We start from the raw sequence: 20,982 nt of genomic DNA on the forward strand, positions 1-20,982 counted from the left end.
ATACATAAAAATAAACTCAAAATGGCTTGAAGACTTAAATATAAGATATAACACCATAAAACTCTTAGATGAGAACATAGGCAAAACATTCTCTGACATAAATTGTACCAATGTTTTCTTAGGTTAGTTTCCCAAGGTAATAGAAATAAAAGCAAAAATAAACAAATGGGACCTAATCAAACTTACAAGCTTTTGTATAGTAAAGGAAACCATAAACAAAATGAAAAGACCACATACGGACTGGGAGAAAATATTTGCAAATGATGTGACTTACAAGGGATCAATGTGCAAAATATACAAACAGCTCATATAACTCAATACCAAAAAAAAAAAAAAAGCAATTGAAAAATGGTCAGAAGATCTTCTCCAAGGAAGATATACAGATGGCCAACAGGCCCATGTAAAGATGCTCATCATCACTAATCATTAGAGAAATGCAAATCAAAACTATAATGAGGTACCACCTCACACCAGTCAGAATGGCCATCATTAAAAAGTCTACAAATAATAAATGCTGGAGAGGGTGTGGAGAAAAGGGAACCTTCCTGCACTGTTGGTGGGAATGTAAATTGGTGCAGCCACTATGGAAAGCAGTATGGAGGTTCCTCAGAAAACTAAAAATAGAGTTTCCATATGACACTGCAATCCTACTACTGGGCATATATCTGGACAAAACTATAATTTGAAAAGATTCATGCACCCCAATGTTCATTGCAGCACTATTTATAATAGCCAAGACACAGAAACAACCTAAGTGTCCATTGACAGATGAATGGATAAGAAGATGTGGTATTTATAAACAATAAAATATTACACAGCCATAAAAAAGAATGAAACAATGCCATTTGCAGCTACATGGATGGACTTAGAGATTATCATACTAAGTGAAGGAAATCAGAAAGAGAAAGACAAATACCATATGATATCACTTATATGTGGAATCTAAAATATGACACGAATGAACTTATCTACAAAACAGAAACAGACTTACAGACAGAGAACAGACTTGTGGTTGCCAAGGGAGAGGGGGAGTGGGGGAGGGATGGATTGGGAGATTGGGATTAGCATATGCAAACTATTATATATATGATGGATAAAAAACAAGGTCCTGCTGTGTAGCACAGGGAACTATATTCAATATCCTGTGATAAATCATAATGGAAAAGGATATAAAAAAGAATGTATATATGTATATGTATAACTGAATCACTTTGCTCTATGTAGAAATTAGCACAACGTTGTAAATCAACTATACTTCAATAAAATAAATTTTTAAAAAATGTTTGTCTAAACCCCATGATCACCTACTAACTTTAACAGTAACAGATTTTACTTCTCAGGGGTGTGTGACAGCACGTAAACCTGTGCACTGATGGTGGTAATGATCGTGATATCAGTCATATCACTGTGGCTCACTTTAAAGAACCAGCAGGAAACATTTTGAGATATTGCTAGGATTTGCCACTATCCTGAATGAGACTCTTGCATTGACCTTTAGCTATTAATACAAATTGTGAAACTATTGGAGTGTGACTGGTATTTTCTGAGTTGGTAACTATTTCGGATTATCACAATTTTAACGTGTTCAAAGAAGCTACTTGGAAATTACATATAAGATATTCCATGAAATTCCACTAGAGTTTTAAAATTTCTTGAGGTCTCTGATAATTATTTTACTTAATTTTAAACATAAATTTTATATCTGAAATTTAAAAATTAAATACCCATTCTTCATTTTTCTATGTGGAAAATAAACTTTTCTCCTCAGAACTGTATATATGGCAGGCTTCTGTCCCAAAGTGGCCAGCTGTTTGCTAAGTATTATGGAATTCTGCAAAAGAAAAAAAATTCCTCTTTTTAATCTTTTCAGAGCCAAAATTATTTGGAAATTACATCATGATATACTGAATTTATTATTTTAGTTAAGACATTGTTTATATTTATAAATTTACCACATTTTCAAGATTCAGCTTTGGTTTTTTCCCTACTATATAGCCTCCTCCCTATTAGAACCTTATGAATGATAAATGTCATAATTTCCAACATGTTGAAAACACTATGCACAATCAGAATCCTGAATAAACTGATATTATGGAGGCTCTTAAATAAATACACTTAGTTTTTAAATTTTATTTATTTATTTTCTTTTAACATCTTTATTGGAGTATAACTGCTTTACATTGTTGTGTTAGTTGCTGCTGTATAACAAAGTGAATCAGCTATATGTATGCATACATCCTCATATACCCTCTCTCTTGCGTCTCCCTCCTGCACTCCCTTTCCTACCCCTCTAGATGGTCACAAAGCACCGAGCTGATCTCCGTGTGCTATGCAGCTGCTTCCCACTAGCTATCTATTTTACAGTTGGTAGTGTATATATGTCAATGCTACTCTCTCACTTCGCCCAGCTTACACGTCCCCCTCCCCATGTCCTCAAGTCCATTCTCTACGTCTGCATCTTTATTCCTGTCCAGCCAATACGTTCATCAGAACATTTTCTTTTCTTTTACATTCCATATATATGTGTTAGCATATGGTATCTGTTCTTCTCTTTCTGACTTACTTTACTTTGTATGACAGACTCTAGGTCCATCCACCTCACTACAAATAACTCAATTTCATTTCTTTTTATGGCTGAGTAATATTCCATTGTATATGTGTGCCACGTCTTCTTTATCCATTCATCTGTCAACGGACACTTAGGTTGCTTCCATGTCCTGGTTATTGCAAATAGTGCTACAATGAACATTGTGGTACATGACTTTTTTTGAATTATGGTTTTCTCAGGTTATATGCCCAGAAGTGGGATTGCTGAGTCATATGGTAGTTATATTTTTAGATTTTTAAGGAACCACCACACGGTCCTCCATAGTGGCTGTATCAATTTACATTCCCACCAACAGTGCAAGAGGGTTCCCTTTTCTCCACACCCTCTCCACCATTTATTGTTTCTAGATTTTTTGATGATGGCCATTCTGACTGGTGTGAGGTGATACCTCATTGCAGTTTTGATTTGAATTTCTCTAATGATTAGTGGTGTTGAACATCCTTTCAAGTGTTTGTTGGCAATCTGTATATCTTCTTTGGAGAAATGTCTATTTGTGTCTTCTGCCCATTTTTGGATTGGGTTTTTGGTTTTTTTAAAATTGAGCAGCATGAGCTGCTTGTATATTTTGGAGATTAATCCTTTGTCAGTTGCTTCATTTGCAAATATTTTCTCCCATTATGAGGTCTGTCTTTTCATCTTGTTTATGGTTTCTCTTGCTGTGCAAAAGCTTTTAAGATTCATTAGGTCCCATTTGTTTATTTTTATTTCCATTTTTCTAGGAGGTGGGTCAAACAGGATCTTGCTGTGATTAATGTCATAGAGTGTTCTGCCTATGTTTTCCACTAAGAGTTTAATAGTGTCTGGCCTTATATTTAGGTTTTCAATCCATTTTGAGTTTATTTTTGTGTATGGTGATAGGGAGTGTTCCAATTTCATTCTTTTACATGTAGCTGTCCAGAATTCCAAGCATTCTTTGCTCCATTCTATATTCTTGCCTCCTTTATCAAAGATAAGGTGACCATATGTGCGTGGGTTTATCTCTGGGCTTTCTATTCTGTTCCATTGATCTATATTTCTCTTTTTGTGCCAGTACCATACTGTCTTGATTACTGTAGCTTTGTAGTATAGTCTGAAGTCAGGGAGCCAGATTCCTCTAGCTCCATTTTTATTTCTCAAGACTGTTTTGGCTATTGCGGGTCTTTTGTGTTTCCATACAAATTGTGAAATTTTTTGTTCTAGCTCTGTGAAAAATGCCATACGTAATTTGATGGGGGTTGCAATGAATCTGTATATTGTTTTGGGTAGTAGAGTCATTTTCACAGTATTGATTCTTCCAATCCAAGAACATGGTATATCTCTCCATCTGTTTGTATCATATTTAATTTCTTTCACCAGTGCCTTATGTATCATATTTAATTTCTTTCATCAGTGTCTTATACTTTTCTGCATACAGGTCTTTTGTCTCCTTAGGTAGGTGTCCTCCTAGGTATATTATTCTTTTTGTTGCAATGGTAACTGGGAGTGTTTCCTTAATTTCTGTTTCAGATTTTCATCATTAGTGTATAGGAATGCAAGAGATTTCTGTGCATTAATTTTGTATCCTGCTACTTTACCAAATTCATTGATTAGCTCTAGAGTTGTCTGGTACATCTTAAGATTCTCTATGTATAGTATCATGTCATCTGCAAACACTGACAGTTTTACTTCTTTTCTGATTTGGATTCCTTTTATTTCTTTTTCTTCTCTGATTGCTGTGGCTAAAACTTCCAAAACTATGTTGAATAATAGGGGTGAGAGTGGGCAACCTTGTCTTCTTCCTGATCTTAGTGGAAATGGTTTCAGTTTTTCACCATTGAGAACGATGTTGGCTGTGGGTTTGTAATATATGGCCTTTATTATGTTGAGGTAAGTTCCCTTTACAGTGACTTTCTGGAGAGTTTTTATCATAAATCGTTGTTGAATTTCAACAAAAGCTTTTTCTGCATCTATTGAGATGATCATATGGCTTTTCTCCTTCAGTTTGTTAATATGATTTATCACATTGGTTATTTTGCGTATATTAAAGAATACTTGCATTCCTGGGATAAACCCCATTTGATCATGGTGTATGATCCTTTTAATGTGCTGTTGGATTCTGTTTGCTAGTATTTTGTTGAGGGTTTTGCATCTATTTTCATTAGTAATATTGGCCTGTAGTTTTTTTTGTGACATCTTTGTCTGGTTATGATATCAGGGTGATGGTGGCCTCATAGAATGAGTTTCGGAGTGTTCCTCCCTCTGCTATATTTTGGAAGAGTTTGAGAAGGATAGGTGTTGTTAGCTCTTCTCTAAATGTTTGATAGAATTCACCTGTGAATCCATCTGGTCCTGGGCTTTTGTTTGTTGGAAGATTTTTAATCACAGTTCCAATTTCAGTGCTTGTGATTGGTCTGTTTATATTTTCTATTTCTTCCTGGTTCAGTTTCGGAAGGTTATGCTTTTCTAAGAATGTGTCCATTTCTTTCAGGCTGTCCATTTCATTGGCATATAGTTGCTTGTAGTAATCTCTCATGATCCTTTGTATTTCTCCAGTGTCAGTTGCTACTTCTTCTTTTTCATTTCTAATTCTGTTGATTTGAATCTTCTCCTTTTTTTTCTTGATGAGTCTGGCTAATGGTTTACCAATTTTGTTTAGCTTCTCAAAGAACCAGCTTTTAATTTTATTGATCTTTGCTATTATTTCCTTCATTTCTTTTTCATTTATTTCTGACCTGATCTTTATGATTTCTTTCCTTCTGCTAACTTTGTTTTTTTTGTTCTCCTTTCTCTAAGTGCTTTAGGTGTAAGGTTAGGTTGTTTATTTCTCTTGTATCTTGAGATAGGAATGTATTACTATAAACTTCCCCCGTAGAATTGCTTTTGCTGCATTCCATAGGTTTTGGGTCGTCATTTTTCATTGCCATTTGTTTCTAGGTATTTTTTGATTTCCTCTTTGATTTCTTCAGTGATATCTTGGTCATTTAATAGCATATTATTTAGCCTCCATGTGTTTGTATTTATTACAGTCTTTTTCCTGTGATATGTGGTCTCATAGTGTTGTGGTCTAAAAAGATACTTGATACGATTTCAATTTTCCTAAAGTAACTGAGGCTTGATTTGTGACTGAAGATATGATCTACCATGGAGAATGTTCCATGAGTACTTGAGAAGAAAGTGTATTCTGTTGTTTTTGGATGGAATGTCCTATAAATATCAATTAAGTCCATCTTGTTTAATGTATCATTTAAAGCTTGTGTTTCCTTATTTATTTTCATTTTGGTTGATCTGTCCATTGGTGAAATTGGGGTGTTAAAGTCCCCTACTATTATTGTGTTACTGTCGATTTCCTCCTTTATGGCTGCTAGCATTTGCCTTATGTATTGAGGTGCTCCTATGTTGGAGCACCTCATTGCTGCAGGAATTGTTATATCTTCTTCTTGGACTGACCCCTTGATCATTATCTAGTGTCCTTCTTTGTCTCTTGTAATAGTCTTTATTTTATTGTTGGTTTTTTTTTTTTTTTTTTTCAGTACACGGGCCTCTCACTGCTGTGGCCTCTCCCCTTGCGGAACACAGGCTCCGGACGCGCAGGCTCAGCGGCCGTGGCCCACGGGCCTAGCCCTCCGCGGCATGTGGGATCTTCCCGGACCGGGGCACGAACCCGTGTCCCCTGCATCAGCAGGTGGACTCTCAACCACTGCGCCACCAGGGAAGCCCAATAGTCTTTATTTTAAAGTGTACTTTGTCTGATATGAGTGTTGCTACTGCAGCTTTCTTTTGATTTCCATTTGCATGGAATATCTTTTTCCATTCCCTCACTTTCAGTCTGTATGTGTTTCTAGGTCTGAAGTGGGTCTCTTGTAGACAGCATATATACGGGTCTTGTTTTTGTATCATTTCAGCCATTACATTACATTTAAGGTAGATATCAATATGTGTGTTCCTATTACCATTTTCTTAATTGTTTTGGGTTTGTTATTGTAGATCTTTTACTTCTCTTCTGTTTCCTGCCTAGGGAAGTTCCTTTAGCATTTTTTGTAAAGCTGGTTTGGTGGTGATGAATTCTCTTAGCTTTTGCTTGTCTGTAAAGCTTTTGATTTCTCCATCGAATCTGAATGAGATCCTTGCTGGGTAGAGTAATCTTGGTTGAAGGGTTTCCCTTTCATCACTTTAAATATGTCCTGCTACTCCCTTCTGGTTTTCAGAGCTTCTGCTGAAAGATCAGCTGTTAACCTTAGGGGATTCCCTTGTATGTTATTTGTTGCTTTTCCATTGCTGCTTGTAATACTTTGTATTTAATTTTTGATAGTTTGATTAATATGTGTCTTGGCATGTCTCTCCTTGGATTTATCCTGTATGGGACTCTCTGCGCTTCCTGGACTTGGTTGACTATTTACTTTCCCATGTTAGGGAAGTTTTCAACTATAATCTCTTCTAATATTTGCTCAGACTGTTTCTTGTTTTCTTCTTCTGGGACCCCTATAATTCGAATGTTGTTGTGTTTAATGTTATCCAAGATGTCTGTGAGACTGTCCTCAATTCTTTTCATTCTTTTTTCTTTATTCTGCTCTCTGGTAGTTATTTCTACTATTTTATCTTCCAGATCACTTATCCGTTCTTCTGCCTCAGTTATTCTGCTATTGATTCCTTCTAGAGAATTTTTAATTTCATTTATTGTTGTTGTTCATCATTGTTTGCTCTGTAGTTCTTCTAGGTCTTTGTTAAACGTTTCTTGTATTTTCTCCATTCTATTTCCAATTTTTCGATCATCTTTACTATCTCTACTCTGAATTTTTTTTCAGGTAGACTGCCTATTTCCTCTTCATTTGTTTGGTCTGGTGGGTTTTTACCTTGCTCCTTCATCTGCTGCATATTTATCTGTTTTCTCATTTTGCTTAACTTACTGTGTGTGGGGTCCCCTTTTCGCAGGCTGTAGGTTTGTAGTACCCTTTGTTTTTGGTGTCTGCACCCAGTGGGTAAGGTTGGTTCCGTGGGCTGTGCAGACTTCCTGGTGGAGGCGACTGGTGCCTGTATCTTGGTGGAGGAGGCTGGATCTTGTCTTTCTGGTGGGCAGTATCACGTCCAGTGGTGCGTATTGGGGTGTCTGTAAATTTATTATGGTTTTAGGCAGCCTCTCTCTTAATGGGTGGGGTTGTGTTCTTGTCTTGCTAGTTGTTTGTCATGGGGTGTCCAGCACTGGAGCCTGCTGGTCTTTGAGTGGAGCTGGGTCTTAGCGTTGAGACGCAGATGTCTGGGAGCACTCTTGCTGATTGATATTACATGGTGCTGGGAGGTCTCTGGTGGTCCAATGTCCTGAACTTGGCTCTTCCACCTCAGAGGCTCAGCCCTGACACCCAGCTGAAACACCAAGACCCTCTCAGCCACATGGCTTTTAGGAAGTCTGAGGTTTTCTGCCAGTGTTCAGTCGGTGTTCTGTAGGAGTTGTTCCACATGTAGATGTATTTCTGATGTATTTGTGGGGAGGAAGGTGAGCTCCACGTGTACTCCTCTGCCATCTTGAATGTCCTCAATACCCTTAGTTTTAATGTCAATGTAATACAAAATGGAGTTTCTAAAACTGATCTGTTGGAATTATTTCTATATGAGCTTGACTTCAAAACAACATACACTTCAAGGTATATTTCAAATATATGTGGAGGCTCTAGGATAAATTATATTAGTATAAAGATAGATCTGACATGCTCCCTGTTTTTCTCATGAGATTTAAGGGGATGTTGAATTGACTGGAATTATTCCTAATAAAGTCTTTTTAGAATAGAGGCAACAGTTTCATTATGGGGAATCCCTAGAATAAAAAAATCAGATAATGAGGGCCAGTCTAGAGTCCTCCAATAATGCTCCTGTTTAATTTCCTAGAAATATGTCAACCATCCACAAAGGAAAATTTGAGATTGCTGTAATGATTACCAGTAAGTGTGTATTTATTGGGACTGTGGGATTGCCTAATAGGAGGATTTAACCTATATTTTGAGAGTAGTAATGGTGGTCAGGGAAGGCTTCCTTGAAGAATACAAGTTTAATGATTTTGATAGAGAAAAATAGATTTGCCTGGTAAATACTTGATAAATAATAGATCAGTTAAATTTTGTTTCTAAAAATCTTATTCACTATTCAGAATTTTAAATACAACTATCCTTCATATACCTGCAAAGGAAAAGACTAAATGGAGCATTCTTAATGTAGCAAAGAATAAGATGGAAATAAAATACAACAAGCAACCTATACAGCAAGATGATAGAAAAAAGGATAGACTAAGATAAAGTTAAGATAATTATGCCAACAAGCTTAAGAACATATGTTTCTCCATTAATAGGGTAATTCATGGTCATTAAAGATGGTTTTATAAATATAGAAAAAAATTACCACAAAGAAATCATCAAAAGTATAAAAAACATATTTAGGGTATTTTCTTAGGATTTACCAAATGTAGGTTACTGTTATGTATTCATGTTATATAACCTGAAGTCTATATATCATTTAAAATGACATTTTAAATGATAGCATAATATTCCATGTTAAATGACAGCATAATATTCCATTGAGTGAGTTATCATTACTTACTTAACACTCCCCTATTGGACATTTAGGTAGCTTTACTTTTTCACTTTTGTAAATATTATTGCCACGGACATTATCAGATACAGTCTTTTCTACATTAGTACTATTTCCTTTGATTAGATTCTTGAAAATGTGATTACTGGATCAAAAGTTATGAACACTTTAATAATTCTTCATATGAATTGAGCAAAATGATTTCTGAAAGGAATATGCCTATTTATTTTATTACTATTAATTATCATTAGCAGATTTCACTATCTAGTGCCCAACTTCTAATACTTTTTAGAAAAGTATTCTAGTTGTAACATCAATATATGTTTATACATGCTGCTAAATTTAATAAATATCTTTTAGTTTCTTAATTGATTTTTCAGCAGCATTTGAAACATTAGACTAATTTCCCCTTTTCAGGGAGTGTTTCTCTCTTACTTGACTTACAAGCACTTCAAACCAGTATGTCCAAAACTGAACTACTGCCTCGAGGCTCTGCCTCCCAAACCAGCATTTATAAATATGTGTTGAATAAATAGAGAGGAAAATAATCTCACCACCCAGAGGAGAGTAAAGCTCTCTCACAATTTGCATGGAATCTATTTTCATCCCTTCACTTTTCTCCTATGTGTGTCTTTAAATGTAAAGTGAGTTGCATGTTGACAGCATATTGCTGGATGTTTTTAAAAAAATCCATTCAGTCGTTCAATGCCTTTTGATTGGGGGTTTAATCCATTTGAATTTAAGTACTTATTGATAAATAAGGTCTTCATATTGCCATTTTGTTAATTTTTTGGTCTGACTTGCAGTTGTGTTATTCTTCTCTTTCCCTATTGCTGTTTTCCTTGTTATTTGATGATTTTTGTAGTGCTTTTCTTTGATTTTTTCTCATCTTTTGTAATAATATATCTGATAGAAACTATATACTAGTTTTTTGTAACTTGAGGCTTACATAAAATATCTTACAGTTAAAACTATTTTAAGTTGATAGCAACTTCAATCACATAAATAAATTACACTTTTACTACCTGCCCCCTTTGTGTTCGTGTAGTCAGAGCTTACTTTTTTGTGTGTTATGCATCTATTAACAAATTTTTGTCTTTTAACTTTTATATTAGGGTTAAAAGTGATTCATGCACCACCATTACAGTGTTATATTGTTCTGTATTTGCCTATAAAATTACCCTTACCAGTGATAGATCACATGTGAGGTCATAAAATAATTTTTAAGTCTTAAAAATTTAAGCAGATGAAAATCATTCTGGGGCCTTCCCTGGTGGCACAGTGGTTGAGAATCTGCCTGCCAATGCAGGGGACACGGGTTCGGGCCCTGGTCTGGGAAGATCCTACATGCCGTGGAACAACTAGGCCCGTGAGCCACAACTACTGAGCCTGCGCGTCTGGAGCCTGTGCTCCGCAACAAGATAGGCTGCAATAGTGAGAGGCCCATGCACCACAATGAAGAGTGGCCTCTGCTTGCCGCAACAAGATAAAGCCCTCGCACAGAAACGAAGACCCAACACAGCCAAAATAAAGAAAAGTCCAAATTTATTAAAAACAAAAATCATTCCAAGTATCTTTTCCAACCACAATGGAATGAAACCAGAAATCAGTAATAGTTAGAAAATATGAATAATCACATACACATGCAAATTAAACTGCACAATCTTGAACAATAATTGGGTCAAAGAGGAAATCAAAGGAAATTTTTTAAATACCTCAAGACAAATGAAAACATAAACACAACATAACAGAATTTATGGGATGTATCAAAAGCAAGACTAAAAGGGAAGCAATAAATGCCTACATTAAAAAAAAAGATTTCAAATAAACAACCTAACTTTACACCTCAAAGAACTAGAGAAAGAGAAGCAAACTAAGCCTAAAGTGAGCAGAAGGAAAGAAATAATAAAGATCAGAGCAGAAACAAATCAAGTAGGGAATAGAAAAAAAACAACAAAACTAAGAAATGGCTTTTTGAAAAAATAAACAAAATTGACACATTCTTAACTAGGCTAAGAAAAAAGACAAAAGTCTCAAATAAATAAAATAAAAAATGAAAAAGAAGACATTACAACTGATACCACACAAATGCAAAGGCTCATAAGAGAAAAATGTGACCAATTACATACCAAAAAATTGTATAACCTAGAAGAAATGTACAGATTCCTACAAACATACAACCAACTAAGAATGAATCCTGAAAAAATAGAAAATGTGAACAGACTAATAATGAGTAAGAAGACCTAATCAGTAAGCAAAAATCTCCCAATAAAAACAACAACAGGGCTTCCCTGGTGGCACAGTGGTTGAGAGTCCACCTGCTGATGCAGGGGACACGGGTTCGTGCCCCGGTCCAGGAAGATCCCACATGCCATGGAGCGGCTGGGCCCGTGAGCCATGGCCACTGAGCCTGCGTGTCCGGAGCCTGTGCTCCGCAGCGGGAGAGGCCACAACAGTGAGAGGCCCGTATACCATAAAAAAAAAAAAAAGAAAACAACAACAACAAAACCTGGACTAGATAGTTTAACTGGTGAATTCTATCAAACATTTAAAGAATTAATACCAATACTTCTGAAACTCTTCCCAAAACTTGAGGTGGAGGGAACCCTTCCCAACTCATTTTATGAGGCCAGCATTACCTTGATACCAAAATCAGATAGGAACATTACAGGAAAGAAAACTTAAGGCCAATATCCTTGATGAATATAGATGTAAAAATTCTCAGCAACACACTAGCAAACCAAATTCAACAGCACACCAAGAGGATCATACACAATGATCAAGTGGGATTTATCCCTGGGTTGCAAGGATGGTTCAACATATACAAGTCAATAAATATGACAAATCACATTAATAGGATGAAAGACAAAAATCATTTGATCATCTCAATACACACAGAGAAAGCATTTGACAGAACACAACATCCTTTCTTGATACAAACGCTCAGTTGATTGGGTATAGAAGAAATCTACCTCAACATAATAAAAGCCATATATGATAAGCCCATAGCTATCATTATACTCAGTGGGGAAAGGTTAAAAACTTTTGCTTTAAGATCAGGATGAAGACAAGGGTGCTCAACCTCACCACTCCTATTCCACGTAGTACTGGATGTCCTAGCCAGAATAACCAGGCAAGAAAAAAAAAAAAAAGCATCCAAATTGAAAAGTAAATAAAAATGTCTTTGTAGATAACATGATCTTATATTTAGAAAATCCTAAGGAAGCCACCCAAAACTGTTAGAACTTGTCAGCACATTCAGTAAAGTTGCAGGATACAAAATCAACATGCAGAAATCAGTTGCATTTCTATATACTAACATTGAGCTATTTGAAAAAGAAATAAAGGAAACAATCCCATTCACAATAGCATCAAAAAAATGAAGTACTTGGGGATAAATTTAACCAAGGAGGTGAAATATCTGTAAACAAAAAATTATAAGACTTTGATGAAATAAATTTAAGAAGACACAAATAAATGGAAAAATATCCCATGTTCATGGATCAGAAGAATTAATATTGTTAAAATGTCCCTGCTACTCAGAGCCATCTATAAATTCAATATAATTCCTATCAAAATCTCAATGGCATTTTTTCACAAGAGTAGAAAAAATAATCCTAAAATTTGTATGGAACCACAAAAGACTTCAAATAGCCAAGAAAATCCTGAGAAAGAAGAACAGAGCCAGAAGAAATCACACTTTCTGATTTCAAATTATAGTAATCAAAACAGTATGGTACTGGCATTAAAATAGACACACATAGCAAGGAACAGAATCAAGAGCAAAGAAATAAACACTTGCATATATGGTCAACTAATATTTGACAAGACAGCCAAGAATACTCAATAGGGAAAGGATAGTCTCTTCAATAAATGTTGCTGGAAAAAATTTATAATCATGTACACAAGAATGAAATTGGAACCCTACCTTATACCAACCACAAAAATTAACTTTAAATGGATTAGAAATTTAAACATAATACCTGAAACTGTAAAACTCCTAGAAGAAAATAGGGGAAAAGCTTTTTTGACATTGGTCTTGGCAATGATTTTTTGGATATGAATATGACACCAAAAGCACAAACAACAAAGGTGAAAATAAGTAAGTGGAACTACATCAAATTAAAAAACTTCTGCACAACAAAGAAATAATCAACAGAGTAAAAAGGCAACCTATGGAAAAGGAGAAAATATTTGCAAGTCATACATCTGATAAAGGGTTTATATGCAAAGTATGTAAGGAACATATACAACTCAATAGCAAAAAAAGAAAAAAATCTGATTGAAAAATGGGAAGAGGAATTAATAGGCATTTTCCTAAAGAAGACATACAAATGGCCAAAAGGTACATGAAAATGTGCTCAACATCACTAATTATAAGGGAAATGCAAGTCAAAACCACAGTAAGATAACATCTCACACCACTTAGGATGGCTATTATCAAAAAAACAAGAAAGAACAAATGTTGACAAGGATATGGAGAAAAGGGAACTCTTGTGCACTGTTGGTGGGAATGTAAGTTGGTACAGAAATTATGGAAAACAGTATGGAAGGTCCTAAAAAATTTAAAATAGAACTATCATATGATCCAACAATCCCAATTCTGGGTGCATATCCAAAGGAAAATAAAACAGGACATCTATCGAAGAGATACCTTCACTCTCATGCTTATTGCAGCATTATTTACAATAGCCAAGATATGGAAAAACCTAACTGTCCGTCAGTGGGTGATTGGATAAAGAAGATGTGATATGTAAAAATGTTAAGTGAAATAAGTCAGACAGAGAAAGACAAATACAGTATGATCTCACTTTCATGTGGAATCTAAAAATGCTGAATTCATAGAAACAGTAGAATGGTGGTTATAAGCGGCTGAGCAGTGGGTAAAATGGGGAGATACTGGTTAAAGGGTATAAACTTCCAATTATAAGATGAATAGGTTCTGGGGATCTAATTTATAGCATAGTGAAAATAGTTAACAATACTCTATGAAAGTACTTGAAAGGTGCTGAAAGAGTAGGTCTTAAATGTTCTTACCACAAAAAAGAAAATATAACTATGTGAGGTGATGGAGGTCTTAAAAACTCTACTATGGTAATCATTTCACAATATGTAAGTATATTAAATCAACACATGTATACTTTAAACTTACACAATGCTAAAGATCAATCATATTTCAATAAAGCTGAAAAAAGAAACCAACACTCATTAAAAACAAAACAAAACAAAACCCAACACCAAATTCATTGACTCTAAAATGGATAAAAAATGTGTGGTGTGTTGAAACAATGAATAACATACAGCAATGAAAATGAGCAAACTATAGGTATATATAACATGGATAAATCTTATATAATTATGATCAAAAATAAAAAGCAATATGCAGTGTATATAAAGCATGATTCAATTTATTTAAAGTAGAAAAACAAATAAAACCAACTAAACTGCATTGTTTAGGAATCATGTGGTAAACTAAAGAAAAAAGCAGAGCAATTATTATCACAAAATATTCAGAATAATGGTTACCTCCAGGGGAAGGGAAGGATTATGTCCATACAAGCACCTCTACTGTGGAGGGAGAAATTATGTTCATGGAGGTGGAAAATATGGGGACCTTCTGTACTATTGTTAATGTTTCATCACTTGATAGTAGTTATATGGTTATTTATTATTATTCACTAAACTGGATACTTAGCTTTTATGGTTTTTTCTTTATGATGTAATTCATAGTTAAAATGGTGAAGGAAAAAAACCTCAAATAAACTAAAACTCTGAGCCTTTTAATAGTTATTTAACCACATGTACAAATAAGTTATCCTGTACCCCATCCCTGAGTCACATGCTACTGCTGGTTCTCTTTTCCCTGGTGTGGGTGTTGGGGAAAGGGTAAGGCTCAGATAGGGATGTGAGACAGAAGTGGGTTGAGGTTCAAAGGTGAAATAAAGTACAGAAATGAGTTAAACATAAGGGATTATTTTGAGTTCAAAGTCAGGGACAGTTAAGGGTTAAGGAAGAGAATGAAGAATGGAATCAGAGGTAGAATTAGGATGTGGGTGTCTATTAGGCACATTATCTATTGGTTGATAAAAGCCCAAACAGTTTATATTTTGCCAGAGCTATTTTGTGGATGATTTATCAAAACTGCAGTATTACAATAATCCTTGCAAACTACTCATGTAACAAAAATCCTGATTTGGTCATGGCAGGCATCTTGGAGGCAATGATACCTGACTTGAGACTTAAAGATGACTAGATTAGGAAAGGGAATGGGCAGTTCCTGTGGAGAGAATGGCATAAGCAGAGACACAGACTCATGGAAGAGCAGAAGTGTAAAGGGAGACAGCAGAGTGCAGCTGCTGGAGACAGGACATGTGGAGAGCTAAGGCCAGAGAAGAGTGGCAGAGATGGGATACTCAGGGCTTTGTGTGCCATATTAATAGTCTAAGACTCAAGTCTATGCTGTTTGTCAGCTCAATATCAAAAAAACAACCTAATCAAAAAATGGGCAGAAGATTCAAATAGACATTTCTCCAAAGAAGATATACAGATGGCCAACAGGCACACGAAAAGAGGTCCAACCTCTCTAATTATTAGAGAAATGCAAATCAAAACTACAATGAAATATTACCTCATACCAGTCAGAATGGCCATCATTAAAAAGTCTACAAATAATAAATGTTGGAGAGGGTGTGAAGAAAAAGGAACCCTCCAACACTGTTGGTGGGAATGTAAATCAGTGCAGCCACTATGGAGAACAGTACAGGGGTTCCATAAAAAACTAAAAATAGAGTTACAATATGATCCGGCAATCTCACTCCTGGGTATATATCTGGGGAAAATTATAATTCAAAAAGATACATGAGAAAAAAACCACATTCACAGAAAGATAGACAAGATGAAAAGGCAGACGAAGGAACAAGATAAAACCCCAGAAAAACAACTAAATAAAGTGGAGCTAGGCAACCTTCCAGAAAAAGATTTCAGAATAATGATAGTGAAGCTGATCCAGGACCTTGGAAAAAGAATGGAGGCAAAGATTGAGAAGATGTACGAAATATTTAACAAAGAGCTAGAAGAATTAAAGAACAAACAAACAGAGATGAACAATACAATAACTGAACGAAAAATATACTAGAAGGAATCAATAGCAGAATAACTGAGCCAGAAGAATGGATAAGTGACCTGGAAGACAGAATGGTGGAATTCACTGCTGTGGAACAGAATAAAGAAAAAACAATGAAAAGGAATGAAGACAGCCTAAGAGATCTCTGGGACAACATTAAAGGCAACAACATTCGCATTATAGGGGTCCCAGAAGGAGAAGAGACAGAGAAAGGACCTGAGAAAATATTTGAAGAGATTATAGTCGAAAACTTCCCTAACATGGGAAAGGAAATAGCCACCTAAGTCCAGGAAGCGCAGCAAGTCCCATACAGGATAAACTCAAGGAGAAACATGCCGAGACACATAGTAATCAAATTGGCAAAAATTAAAGACAAAGAAAAATTATTGAAAGCATCAAGGGAAAACGACAAATAACATACAAGGGAACTCCCATAAGGTTAACAGCTGATTTCTCAGCAGAAACTCTACAAGCCAGAAAGGAGTGGCATGATATACTTAAAGTGATGAAAGGGAAGAACCTACAACCAAGATTACTCTACCCGGCAAGGATCTCATTCAGATTTGATGGAGAAATCAAAAGCTTTACAGACAAGCAAAAGCTAAGAGGATTCAGCACCACCAAACCAGCTCTACAACAAATGCTAAAGGAACTTCTCTAAGTGGGAAACACAAGAGATGAAAAGGACCTACAAAAACAAACCCCAAACAATTATGAAAATGGTAATAGGAGCATACATATCAATAATTACCTTAAACGTGAATGGATTAAATGCTCCAACCAAAAGACCCAGGCTCACTGAATGGATACAAAAACAAGACCCATATATATGCTGTCTACAAGAGACCCACTTCAGACCTAGGGACACATACAGACTGAAAGTGAGGGGATGGAAAAAGATATTCCATGCAAATGGAAATCAAAACAAAGCTGGAGTAGCAATACTCATATCAGATAAAATACACTTTAAAATAAAGAACGGGGCTTTCCTTGTGGCCCAGTGGTTGAGAGTCCACCCGCCGATGCACGGGACATGGGTTTGTGCCCCAGTCTGGGAAGATCCCACATGCCGGGGAGCACCTAGGCCCGTGAGCCATGGCCGCTGAGCCTGCATGTCTGGAGCCTGTGCTCCATAACGGGAGAGGCCACAACAGTGAGAGGCCCGCGTACCGCAAAAAAAAAAAAGGAAAAAAAAGGAACGTTACAAGAGACAAGGAAGGATACTATGTAATGATCAAGGGATCAATCCAAGAAGATATAACAATTATAAATATATATGCACCCAAAATAGGAGCACCTCAATATATAAGGCAACTGCTAACAGCTATAAAAGAGGAAGTCAACAGTAACAATAGTGGGACACTTTAACAACTCACTTACACTAATGGACAGATCATCCAAACAGAAAATTAATAAGGAAACACAAGCTTTAAAGGACACAATAGACCAGATAGATTTCATTGATATTTATAGGACATTGCATCCAAAAACAGCAGATTACACTTTATTCTCAAGAGTGCATGGAACATTCTCCAGGATAGATCACATCTTGGGGCACAAATCAAGCCTCAGTAAATTTAGGAAATGGAAATCATATCAAGCATCTTTTCTGACCACAGCACTATGAGAATAGAAATCAATTATAGGGAAAAAAGCCCGTAAAACCCACAAAGACATGGAGGCTAAACAATACATTACTAAATAACCAAGAGATCACTGAAGAAATCAAAAAGGAAATAAAAAAATACCTAGAGACAAATGACAATGAAAACATGACAATCTAAAACCTATGGGATTCAGCAAAAGCAGTTTTAAGAGGGAAGTTTATAGCAGTACAATCCTACGTCAAGAAACAACAAACATCTCAGTTAACAACCTAACCTTACACCTAAAGGAACTAGAGAAAGAAGAACAAACAAAACCCAAAGTTAGTAGAAGGAAAGAAATCATAAAGATCAGAGCAGAAATAAATGAAATAGAAACAAAGGAAACAACTGCAAAGATCAATAAAACTAAAAGCTGGTTCTTTGAGAAGATAAACAAAATTGATAAACCATTAGCCAGACTCATCAAGAAAAAGAGAGACGGGGCGTCCCTGGTGGTGCAGTGGTTGAGAGTCTGCCTGCCGATGCAGGGGACACGGGTTCGTGCCCTGGTCTGGGAGGATCCCACATGCTGCGGAGCGGCTGGGCCCGTGAGCCATGACCACTGAGCCTGCGCGTCCGGAGCCTGTGCTCCGCAACGGGAGAGGCCACAACAGTGAGAGGCCCGCGTACGGCAAAAAAAAAAAAAAAAAAAAAAAAAAAAAAAGAGGGAGAGGACTCAAATCAATAAAATTAGAAATGAAAAAGGAGTAGTTACAACAGACACTGCAGCAATACAAAGCATCCTAAGAGACCACTACAAGCAACACTATGCCAATAAAATGGACAACCTGGAAGAAATGGACAAATTCTTAGAAAACTACAACCTTCCAAGACTGAACCAGGAAGAAATAGAAAATATGAACAGACCAGTCACAAGTAATGAAATTGAAACTGTGATTTAAAATCTTCCAACAAACAAAAGTCCAGGATCAGATGGCTTCACAGGTGAATTCCATTAAACATTTAGAGAAGAGCTAACACCCATCCTTCTCAAACTCTTCCAAAAAATTGCAGAGGAAGGAACACTCCCAAACTCATTCTATAAGGCCACTATCACCCTGACACTAAAAACAAAGATACTACAAAAAGAGAATTTCAGACCAATATCACTGATGAATACAGATGCCAAAATCCTCAACAAAATACTAGTAAACAGAATCCAACAACATATTAAAAGGATCATACACCATGATCATGTGGGATTTATCCCAGTGATGCAAGGATTCTTCAATATACACAAATCAATCAATGTGATACACCATATTGACAAACTGAAGAAGAAAAACCATATGATCATCTCAATAGATGCAGAAAAAGCTTTTGACAAAATTCAGCACCCATTTATGATAAAAACTCTCCAGAAAGTGGGCATAGAGGGAACCTACCTCAACATAAAAAAAAAAAAATATATATATATATATATACGCACTCAAATATTCATAGCAGCACTATTTACAATAGCCAAGACATGGAAACAATGTAAGTGTCCATTGATAGATGAATGGATAAGAAGATTTGGTATTTATACACAATGGAATATTAGTCAGCCATAAAAAAGAATGAAATAATGCCATGTGCAGCAACATGGATGGACCTAGATATTATCATACTAAGTGAAGTAAGTCAGACAGAGAAAGAGAAATATCATATGCTATTGTTATATGTGAAATCTAAAAAAAATGATACACTGAACTTATACACAAAACAGAAATACTCACAGATATATAAAACCAACTTATGATTACCAAATGGAAATATATATATATATATTTTTTAATCACTTTGCTGTACACCTGAAACTAACATAACATTGTAAATCAACTATATCCCAATAAAAATTTTATAAAAGGAAATTTACTTAATGTCTCTGAATTGTACTCATAAGAATGTTTAAAATGGTAGATTTTATATTATGTATACTTTTCCACAATAAAAATGTATAGATTAAAAGGATGAATAAATGCATGAATTGAGAAAAAAAAAGTCTATGTTGTTTGTAATGGAGAAATGTTTCAAGGAAATGACATGATCATGAATAAACATGGAAATTAAAAAGAAAAAAGTAAAGTATTAGGTATGATTATTTAGCATGAACTAAATAATGTTAAATTGTGCATATTTTCACTTAAAAGATTAGAAATTAAGTAAGAGTAATACTTAAAGTATTTAATTACCATTAATATATTTTATTCCCTCTAACGTTTATTGCCAAATAAAACAATTAATTGATTCATTGTCATTTTAATTTATCAGTCTATCTCTTGTGAATTTGATTACCATGAGGCATGACAGCATGCTACTAAAAAATCATATCTCAACTCATGAAGACATAAAGAATCCCATAAGAAACTAAAACTCATTTTACGTTTCTCTTCTATACATTATGATTGTAACAGAAGACAGAACTTGAATCTTGAAAGAGGTAAATTTGTAACAGATAAAAGAAAGGACTTATTTATTCACTGGGCTGCACTTTTAGGAAAATCATTAGTCTCAAGTGGTAAAGGATTCAATAAAGGACTAGACAGATTTTTGAAGGATGACTTCAACAAAGATGCTCAAGAAACATCTTTAAAGCATTTTAACGGTCAGCCTCTTTGTGAATAATGAAGTCATAGAAAATACGGAAGAATTCTAAAGAAAGATTTATAATTGTAGAAATCGAGCACAAGTTCAAAATCACTATAATGACTAAACTAAATTTAATGGATAATTAAAATGTATCTAGTTCTAGGCTGTTTAATATAAATTATTCACAGCCCTTAAAAGAGAAATGTAGCATATTATTTTATCTAGGATAATAATAATGTTTCCACCTACTAGGGAAGGTTCATTTGCATTCCATAGCAATTCACTAGGGTCTGCGTTTTCTGGATCGTATATCCATATAATGATAACCTACGAAATAAAATGTGGTTGCATTTCTTGACACTTTGGACAAATTTTTAGTTGTGGCAAAACATAACCAAAAAATGTTTTTATTTGTTTTTAAAATTTTGAATATCTCAGTTTAAAATATCAAAAGTAATACGTGTTGTTTTTAACAAGAGAAACTGTCCAAAGAATTAATAACA

The 20,982-nt window shown here is 35.3% G+C and overlaps 1 protein-coding gene across 1 annotated transcript in view; it reads right to left on the reverse strand.

Annotated features, from left to right (window-relative positions):
- CATSPERE (catsper channel auxiliary subunit epsilon) overlaps positions 1-20,982 on the reverse strand; it is a gene marked incomplete at both ends in the record, with an annotated part of 243,645 nt that overhangs the window by 165,879 nt on the left and 56,784 nt on the right. Inside the window, 2 exons of the mRNA XM_082657660.1 lie at positions 1,725-1,831; positions 20,729-20,806. Of these exons, the coding sequence (XP_082513786.1) occupies positions 1,725-1,831; positions 20,729-20,806 (185 nt within the window). The remainder of the gene's footprint in view (positions 1-1,724; positions 1,832-20,728; positions 20,807-20,982) is intronic.

The sequence above is a fragment of the Grampus griseus genome (assembly GCF_964374135.1).
Source record: "Grampus griseus genome assembly, chromosome: 1".
NCBI lineage: Eukaryota > Metazoa > Chordata > Mammalia > Artiodactyla > Delphinidae > Grampus > Grampus griseus.